The sequence below is a fragment of the Camelina sativa genome, chromosome 20 (genome assembly GCF_000633955.1).
Source record: "Camelina sativa cultivar DH55 chromosome 20, Cs, whole genome shotgun sequence".
Classification (NCBI taxonomy): Eukaryota; Viridiplantae; Streptophyta; class Magnoliopsida; order Brassicales; family Brassicaceae; genus Camelina; species Camelina sativa.
In genome coordinates, this window is record NC_025704.1 from 2187635 (window position 1) to 2197389 (window position 9755).

The following is a 9755-nucleotide window of genomic DNA, read 5'->3' on the forward strand; positions in this document are numbered from 1 at the left end:
CCTAGTAAACCAATGTGCATCTTTCGTTGAACTAATTCATTGCGTGGCTTTTATCTCTTTGCAGCGTTTGGATGAATCCAATGTTAACAATAACCCTGAGCCAGAAGATCTTGGACAGCAATTCCATCAAGGTTACTATCGTGAGCCATAACCTTCGTGAATAAACGACATGTTAATAACTTTATGCTAATACGCTCACCAATTTCTGTATCGTTCTCAGCTGATGCTGAGAATATCACACTCTTTGAGTATCATGGTTCATTCCAGACCAACAATGAAACATATGATCGTTTTGAAAGGTGAGATTTCAATCCAATAACTGTTGTCTTTGGTCTTTAATTCCCAGATTTTAAACCTTCTCCAGTAACTGTTGAAGGTGGAAGTTTGTACGGCTTCGCTATTTCTGTAATTTCTTTCATCCACCTTTCAGCAAAATTCTGGTGATGATTTTGTTCTTTTCTATTCTGCGTTTTGATGGCATCTCAGATTTGACATCGAAGGAGATGATGAAACACAGATGAACATGAACTTCAATCCAAGAGAAGGCACTGAAATACCTACAACTCTCATCCCATCACCACCTCGTCAGCAGGAGCAGGACATTCCCGAAGGTAGAGAGTTGTGTCAGTCTTTTATTCTATAATCTTGACATTTGGTTATTGTATGGGGATATGAATTTTTGAGTCAAAGATGAAAGTGTTATCTTTATGAAGCCAATAACAATGGCTTGGGCGAGTCTCCAGTATGATAATCATGTACAGTATATAACCAGGGAATAACACTGAGCTTCATGAACAGAACAGAAAAAAATTACTAATCTGTAGCCATCTGCAGGAGTCAACCCCACAAGCCCCCAGCGCCAGGAGCATGGTAGGGACGAATTTGCTGAGCAGAGGGAGGAACAAAACATACCGGACAGAGAGGTATTTGCTATTACTAGGAATACTTTCATCTAGTGAGAAAAGACATTGAGTTGGGGTTTGTTATGCATGCAGGAACAAGATATACCAAAGCCAGCAAAGAAAAGAACAAGAAAGACAGCTACTTCAGAAATGGATTATGAGCAGACTATTATTGCTGGTCATGTTTACCAGTCATGGCTCCAAGATACTTCTCACATTCTCTGTAGGGGGGAAAAGAGAAAGGTTCAGATTAGTGAACGCCTTGGCCTTTAATGTACTAATTGGTGCTCATGTTGGCCTTACATCTGGCATCTTTTTGTAGGTTCGAGGAACTATCCGGGCAGAAATGAAATTTTTCAAACGTGCGAATATGCCACCTACACTACTCCTCGAAAATCATGTGGATAGTTCTTACCCTCCTCAGCTTTACGAGCTTTGGACAAAGAGTACTCAAGTACTTAAAACCTCATCATCTGGTCTCTCTCTATCCATCACTGTTTCTTTTTATTTTAACCTTGTTGAAAGGGATCTGACATTTGGAAATGCCAATGCAGAAACTCGACACCCTGATTTCTGCGCGGAACAATCTCCAGGGTTTGTTGAGGAGAGAATGCAGAACCAGCATCAAACAAACCATGTAAGACGCGGAAGCATATTCTTTCCTGAAAATTTAGTATCTATAAGAGAAAGACACAGTTTCATATACTCTGTAACTGAGTGTGGATGTATGCAGCATCAGGGCAGTGACACAAGCTCCCAAAATCTTGGTAGTCCCGCAGAAAGACTCCGGACAATTTATACTGGGAAAGGTTCTTCAGTAGAAAGCATGATGGCTGGATCTCGAGCAAGCCCTGAAACTATTAACCGCCAGGCTGCTGATATTACTGTTACGCCATTCTATTCTGGTTAAAAGCTTCTCTATTTTATTCAGTCATCAGATCATAGTTTGGTATTGTGGAATATCTGTCGTTAGATATTTGATTTTCATGTGAATTACAGGAGACGACGTGAGATCCATGCCTAGCACACCATCCGCACGTGGAGCAGCTTCAATTAACAACATAGAGATCAGCTCTAAAAGGTAAAGAACACTTCTAAATTTCTGTGATACTAAACCCAATGGCAACTTATAAATAATTTTTGCATAGGAAGAGGATCATTAATTTCTTCTTCCGCTTACCAAATCAGTCGCAGGTCCAATTTAAAAAGGCCAAATTCCTCACCAAGAAGAGGGCTCGAACCAGTAGCGGAAGAGAGACCGTGGGATCACCATGAATATGACTTTGAGTTTTCGATTGTACCTGAAAAGCGCTTCAGAGCCGATAGCGGTAGAAGTTTTAATTGTCTTTTGATCCTAAAACTTTCAAAAGACCATCTTACACACCTTAACTTGGCTTCTTTTTTTCTTCACAGAAATACTATTTGAAACTGGATGTACAGAGACTCAAAATCCAGCGTGCAATCAATCAGACGAGAGGATAACAGATAGCATCAAAAGGTAAGTGATTCAATATTTGCCAAATCTACATACTGAGTGACAATGATGAGATGTATTAAACGAAACACAGTCATCTCAAGACACACTTTGAAACACCTGGAGCTCCTCAAGTGGAATCTCTTAACAAGCTCGCTGTTGGAATGGACAGAAACGCTGCAGCTAAACTCTTCTTTCAATCCTGTGGTACTAACTTCTTCACTTCAAATTTCACTTATATGAGCAATACAATTATTCAAAACAATACTGACCATGTATATGGTTTATATTTCCAGTGTTAGCGACTCGCGGAGTCATCAAGGTGAATCAAACACAGCCTTATGGGGACATTCTCATTGCAAGAGGACCTAACATGTAAAGTTTGATTTCTAAATTAAAAAAGGTTATTGTGGACCATGTGTTCCCTAGTTGTTTTGCTATTCGTAGAGAGAGTTCGTAGACTTCTAAAATTATAATTTAGAACCACCGTTCTTTTTACCTCTGTTTGGTCCTTTTATTATTGGTTATGACTACTTCATACATTATCATCTTAGCTTTGTCCGAAACATCTGAACTTAATTATTATAAGGTTTTTTACATATTCTTCTATTTAGTATTTTACTCGCATATAAGCAAACAATAGTTTAATATATATATACTCCGTTGACAAAGAAAATGGCAGTCACGTAATAAGCCGCAGCTACCACCATGTTAATCTCCACAATTAGTCGCACACACGTCTTATACAATTTGTCAATTTTCTCGGAAACACTAAACATTATATAATACCAGTCCTTATGTGTTTCTATATATATGCGTATTTCTCTCCCCTGACACACATCAAGAAATTAATCAAGAAACAGAGTGCATAACAATAAACATGAACTCAAGAGCCTTTTCCGTTCTCGTCATACTCATCGTTACAGCGGTGTTGGCCAACGGTTACACTCCTCCTCCTCCTCCAACCACCGCATACCCTGCCGTGAAAACCGTGGAAGCTGCAGTGGAAGGAATGGTGTACTGCCAATCCTGCGACAAATTCGGATCATGGTCGTTGGCCGGAGCAGAAGCCATAGCCGGAGCTAAAGTCAGCATTATATGCAAGAACCATAGAGAACAAGTGAGTTTCTACAAAGTCTTTAAAACTGATTCCTACGGCCATTTCTACGGTGAGCTCAAAGGTTTCAAGATGACTCCACATTTCTTGGACCATCCTCTTCACTCTTGCCGAGCCAAGCTCGTCTCTTCTCCTCGTGAAGACTGCAACCTCTTCTCCAACATTAACAATGCTCTCGATGGAGCATCGCTACGGTATGAAGAGAAGAGGCTCAAGTGGACAAACTATGAGGCTGTAGTTTACGCTGCTGGTCCATTGGCTTTCCGTCCTGACCATTGCCCCACGACTGCACCACCCACTTACTGATTCGGGTTTTGAAGATGATCGTATACTAATTATATAACACACTGTTATTGATTTGTTTCTATTTTATTTCTTTTGGTGTTATGATTGGTCAATTGTTTGTAAAATGCTGAGTAATATTGTAATGGGACTCGTGTACTCTTTTGTATCGAGTTTGTTCAGTTAAAGACCGGCAAAATCATTAGTCATAGCAACATGAACATTTTAAATCTCAAACCTTACGACACAACACAAATGTCTGCAAGTTACAACAAGAACAAAGATTTCTCATAAATCAACACAACAGAGATACAAAGCAGGAACATCGACCACAAACTTTGCCTGCTTCTAAGCATAAGTTATGAGAGAAAGACAAGAGTGGAACCAAATACCTTGTTCCTTAGAAATCCATTGGCATTGCGAACAATTTATTGATCTCATCCAAGGCTACTTTTGTGCACACCGTTGGCTCAAATAGTTCACGTTCATCTGATTTTGAAGGCGGTATCTGAGATGGCTGATTCTTCCTTTGATGTTCTTGCTCAACTTCTTCATCATTACCATCATCATCATCCTCGAGTATTGTGAAACCAGCAGCAGGATTTGGTTTCGTCTCTACTACTGCTTTTCCTCTGTTTTTAGAGCGGTTGGGTCTAACAAAATCTATTGGTTCGCCAAACATGTTGTTTATGTCCTCCATAGCTTCCTTTAGGTTGACTGTAGGATCAACAAGGCCATGGTGGCAGGCATTTTCAACTGCTTCTGGCTCATCGGAGATGGTTGAACCAACAAATCTATGAACAACTGTGTCTTCTCTAAATCTAGGCCGAGGAGGACTGTTTCTGTCTGCTTCTTCAGAACTTTCAGGTGAATGGTCTCTTGGCAGGAGAAAGACAAAACCTTTTCCATCCTCATCATTTTCATCCGTAGTTTCATCAGCGTTTTCATCGTCAATGAATATCTCAAAGGACTCTTGATTAGACTGGGATCCCTGGGTAGTACCAGTTTTTGCTTTTCCACTTGACCCTGTTTCACTTTCAAAACTCTCGTCCACAAAAACTTCAAAACCATTGTTGCCTCCTTGATTTTCTTTGTTCTGACTTCTCTGTCGTGATCTTCTCTGAAGTGGAGCAGTTTCTATAGGCTCTTTGAACATGTTGTTGATTGCATTCATGGCTTCCTTCATGTTTATTGTGGGATCCACCAAACCGTGATGGCAAGCATTTTCTGCTTCAGGCTTTCCTACAATGGCTTTATCAACAAAATTCAACACTGGCTCATGTTGTTGCCTCTCAACCTTCTGGTGTTTTCCAGACAGTTTTTGTTCCTGACGCTGCAAGAGGAAACATAAATTCAGACATCTGCAGAACGTGAAAGAAATTATACAAGCGGAGCAATCAAATTATGGAAACAGTACCTGTGTCTTTTTCTTTTTGTGCCTCTCCATGCGACTAAGGAATTGCAAGTATGACTTCTGTAACTCATCCATGGGTTCTGCAAGGCTGTGGACAATAGGAGATATCCACTCAATTTAATCAATGTCTCAACATATCACATATGCTAGCTCAAACTGTTCTTATTACATTCCTCATTTCCACATAATGAATTGAGTGTAGTTGATTTTGTAGCATATCATGCAGGTGGATGGATACCAGGAATGATCATGACAAGAACTCACTTAGAGAATATATAAGCTGAATACAAGTATAGATTTGATATTCATATGTTGCATATGCATAATCGCTAAATAGAGCTGTACTCTTAACCATCTATCAAACACAAATTTCTAAGAATACTTACTTTTGCACTCCAAGACGGTACATTTTCTCAGCCTCCTCAAATCTCTTCATCTTCTCATAATGAAGAGCATAAGCCTGGTAGAACAGTGACCTCTTGGTCCCTATACTTTTTGCTTCCATGGTTCTTAAGAGAGCTCTTGGATCGTCTACAAAGTCCATCTAGCCAAACAATTCATCATCACCCAATTAAGACCAACAAGTTCATTAAGCAACAACATCTGCTATCAACAAACTATTTAAGCACAATTACTGAAACAAATCATCAGGGATACAAACCCCAAACCATTCAAATCCAGAATATTCATCTCTCCCTTACTTCCATAGTACAAATCTGGACAAAGCTCAGTTCTAACCCCTTTAAATTTTCGATCTTTACAACCATATATGATTCCAGTAACAATTTTATCCACTGCTCTTACTAAAAAACCCCACAAAACAAGATCAGTTTCAACCAAATCAAAATACCAAATCAAGAGGGTGAGAGTGTTGGTTCAATACCAGCTGCAACCAAACACGAATATAACGCGAATCGTTCTTATATCTCTTATCAGATTCAAAAGACTCTGCACATTTCTGCAAAAACCTCGGCAGCTTCTCGTTCAATATTTGAGTGGGCAAGCTCTCTTTCATCTTCTTTACACCTCTGTTTCAGATTTACCCATTAATCAAATACACATCTTTTTTAATTAGGTTTTAATGCTTCAGAACCGTCAACACAAAAAAATAGTGACACGAAAAGACAAAAAAAAAACAATTACCGGATCCATGGAAGAAGATGGTCTTTTCCAGAGTATGATTTGATATCCACGATCAGTGAAGCCAACAATTTCTCGTTCTTCGCCATTTTTTTACTTCTCCAGAGAGAGACTGAGAGAGAGAGAGAGAGAGAGAGAGAGAGAGAGAGGGATATATGAATTTGAAAAGATTCCACACCTTTTGGTTTTTAAACCTTTTGAAAGAGAAAGAGGCTCCACTGACCCCGAATAACCAGCTAACCGGCTAATCCGGTCAACGGTTAACCATAAAACCGGGTTTATGCAGCAAGGGATTCGATTCATTCACAAGAATAATGAAAACGCTTTTGGAGGAGCCGTCAAATTGATTTCGCCGATTTGCTCATCTCATCCTCCTCAGTTGCATTTTCTCATGGCGAATCCGGCGGAGACTCCCGAATCGAATCCATCAACGCCCAAACTCGAATCTGAAGATGATAGAGAAGAAATCAACGGCGACGAAGAAGAAGAAGAGGAAGAGTATGAGGAAGAAGAAGACGATGGGAAACCCCAAACGCGAGAGGATGCAATCGCGAGTAGGATCCAAGCTGAGTCACTGTTCCGTCGTATGCGAGCAGCTCCGGTCCCGGTTCGTGTTCACGACGTGATCGTCAAAGGGAACGAGAAGACGAAGGACCACGTCATCGAAGCTGAGGTGGATGTTGTGAGGGAAGCGACTACGTTGCAGGAGCTTCTCAAGGCCTCTAAGGTTGCCAATTTCAATCTTCAAGCTCTTGATATCTTTGATTCTGTCAAAATCACGATTGATTCTGGTCCTCCCGAGCTTCCTGGTACCACCAATGTAGTTATCCATGTTGTTGAAAGCAAAAGCCCTATCACTGGCCAAATCGGAACCTTCACTAAAGCAGAGGTATATATCACTTTCGTCTTTCTTGTTTCAGTGGATTAGTATTAGAGTTGGATTAGTATTTGATTCTGGAATTGTTCGTGTGGCTCTTGTAGGCTAGATCATCAAGCCTTGAAGGCTCTTTGAAGTACAAGAACATTTTTGGATATGGAGATATCTGGGACGGGTCTCTTGCTTATGGATGTGATCACTCTGCAGAGGTCGGTTTGGGTATGTATCTGCCAAGGTTCAGAGGGCGTCCTACTCCATTTACGTCGCGGGTTTACCTTTCTACACAAGACTGGCTTAAGTTTTCGTCTTATAAAGAACGTGCTCTTGGTCTTTCCCTCGGGCTTATTGCTAGCAAGTATCATGAGCTGGTCTACACTACTGCTTGGCGTAACCTGATTGACCCATCGCAAATGGCATCAACATCAATTAGGAGACAGCTGGGTCATAATTTGGTTTCTGCTCTGAAGTATACTTTCAAATTTGACAAGAGAAACTCACCCTTGAGGCCAACAAAAGGGTACTCTTTCATCACTACGTCTCAAATAGGTGGTATTGCACCTGATAGTCGAACACTCCGGTTTTTGCGTCAGGTTTGGGATTTCTTCATTCTTAATGCCAGCATTTGCGTTCACTTATTTTACACTGTGGAAAGTTGTAGCATAGATAATTTACTCAGACAACTTCCATGGCACGTAGTTCCTTGTCTAGGCTTTTGTCCTATTTATCCAAACTTCCCAAGTACGTCTGTTACTCTTTATGTATTGTGATAGTAAATGAAAAGATTGGTTAGCCCTATGATAACATCTGTGGTTCTTTGGATGTTTGCCATACATCATGTTGAGCGTTTTCTTGTCCTTTTTCAGGAAGTCGATCTCCGATATGCTGTTCCACTCGGGTTTTACCGTGCTGCTCTGAACTTTGGTGTATCTGGGGGAATCACATTTCCATGGGGAAGTGGATACAAGAGCAGAGCTTCTTATGTACCTGAGAGGTTCTTCTTAGGTGGAAACATATCACCTGTGTGTTCGTTGGGAGGACCATCTGCGTTATGGGGATTCAAGACTAGGGGATTGGGTCCTAACGAGCCAAGGAGGGAAGTACAAGACGAGGAGAATGGTGGCACATATGAGCGAGATTTTGTGGGAGGGGATGTTGCGGTAACTGCATTTGCAGACCTTTCTTTTGATTTCCCAGTGAAATGGTTCAGAGACAGAGGTATCCACGGACATGTGTTTGCATGTGCTGGGAATATGGCGGAATTATCAGAGAACAAGTATAGGAACTTCAGTGGTCCAAAGTTCTTGGAGACATTCAGAAGCTCAGTTGGTGCAGGAATCGTTGTACCAACTAGTCTATTCCGCATGGAGGTTAGTTAGTTCTCTTGTTTCTCTCCTCTCATCAAGAATCATAAAACAGATATTGATTGTTGTTTTGTTTTATTATCTGTTATGCCAGCTTAACTACTGCCACATACTGAAGAAACAAGAACACGATCGAGCAAAATCTGGATTGTTCATGACATTCTCAACATCATGATAATGCTACTATCCTTTGATGATATCTTTAACTGTGGCTTTGTTTTGTTTTGTTTTCCAGGAGCTTCATTGTTTAGTTTCTTGTTTGGATCTTGAAAACTGTGAAAATTTTAGTGAGAGATTTGCTTACGTGATGTGCGGATTTTTTCAGGGGATTCGTTTCTTGGGGAAAGAGATACTAGTTTTTAAAAAATAAAAATTAACTAAAAGTTAATTTGTTTTAAGAATAACAATTTTCCTTTTTTTTTTTGCTGAGATTATTTCCTTTTTTATGAGGATAAATATGAGACGGTAGAATAAAAATTGTTTCCTCTTTTTTTCATGAGTATGTATGATTTGGATAGACTAGTTGGGTAAGATCCCTATAAATATAAGCCTGACTAGGCCTGGCCATTTGGGTGTTCGGGTCGGGGTCAGGTTCGGGTAATTCGGGTTCGGGTTTTTCGGATTTACGAATATAGGATCCGAACAAGTGTTCATATAATTTCGGGTCGGGGTCAGGTTCGGTTCCTCTCGGGTTCGGGTTATTTGGGTAATGACTTTAAAAAACCTGTAATGTATCCAAAATATATTCGGTTATGGATAGTACCTACTCAAACATATCCAAAGTACCCACAAAAACCTGAAATGTACCCAAAAAACCCGAATAACCCGAAAAACAAATGAAACTGCATAACATGAAATCTTAAACAAATGAAACTGAGCATATCATGTCTCGTAAAACAATTCAAACACATACCATGTCTCGCAAAATAAGCATTCCAACAAAGAAAAGTATGTCCTAAAATCTTAAACATCCCAACAAAGCAAACGAAACTTAAACATCCCAACAAAGAAAAACATGTCTCGCAAAAGCATGTCTAGCTGCTATGAACGGAGAACCCAAAGATGAGACTAACAGCGGAATTAGGTTTTGGAGATCCAATTTGAGAGTTTTGGTTTATAAAAGCCAAAGATTCTTGAAATCGGACAAAAATTGGCAACTTCGACATGTTTATGCAAAGTAAAGAAGAT

General features: G+C 40.1%; 4 protein-coding genes across 4 annotated transcripts in view; 3 read left to right on the forward strand and 1 right to left on the reverse strand.

Annotated features, from left to right (window-relative positions):
- Positions 1-2755, forward strand: part of LOC104772128 (sister chromatid cohesion 1 protein 1-like) — a 10393-nt gene extending 7638 nt beyond the window's left edge. The window contains exons 6-17 of the mRNA XM_019241750.1: positions 65-131; positions 221-299; positions 487-611; positions 835-923; positions 996-1145; positions 1225-1378; positions 1457-1807; positions 1902-1983; positions 2091-2230; positions 2316-2400; positions 2471-2583; positions 2673-2755. Coding sequence (XP_019097295.1) covers positions 65-131; positions 221-299; positions 487-611; positions 835-923; positions 996-1145; positions 1225-1378; positions 1457-1807; positions 1902-1983; positions 2091-2230; positions 2316-2400; positions 2471-2583; positions 2673-2755 — 1518 coding nt within the window. The remainder of the gene's footprint in view (positions 1-64; positions 132-220; positions 300-486; positions 612-834; positions 924-995; positions 1146-1224; positions 1379-1456; positions 1808-1901; positions 1984-2090; positions 2231-2315; positions 2401-2470; positions 2584-2672) is intronic.
- Positions 3186-4014, forward strand: LOC104768746 (non-classical arabinogalactan protein 30-like). Its single transcript, XM_010492780.2, has one exon. It carries the CDS (start codon positions 3257-3259, stop codon positions 3797-3799), a length of 543 nt encoding a protein of 180 aa, XP_010491082.1. The 5' UTR covers positions 3186-3256; the 3' UTR covers positions 3800-4014.
- LOC104768744 (mitotic spindle checkpoint protein BUBR1-like) lies at positions 3997-6473 on the reverse strand. Its single transcript, XM_010492779.2, has 5 exons — positions 6333-6473; positions 6073-6217; positions 5576-5733; positions 5193-5277; positions 3997-5108 (listed from the first exon to the last, which is right to left on the reverse strand). The coding sequence occupies exons 1-5, from the start codon at positions 6416-6418 to the stop codon at positions 4176-4178; spliced, it is 1407 nt and encodes a 468-aa protein (XP_010491081.1). The 5' UTR covers positions 6419-6473; the 3' UTR covers positions 3997-4175.
- Positions 6595-8955, forward strand: LOC104768747 (SAM50-like protein SPAC17C9.06). Its single transcript, XM_010492781.2, has 4 exons — positions 6595-7218; positions 7311-7796; positions 8070-8573; positions 8662-8955. The coding sequence occupies exons 1-4, from the start codon at positions 6610-6612 to the stop codon at positions 8740-8742; spliced, it is 1680 nt and encodes a 559-aa protein (XP_010491083.1). The 5' UTR covers positions 6595-6609; the 3' UTR covers positions 8743-8955.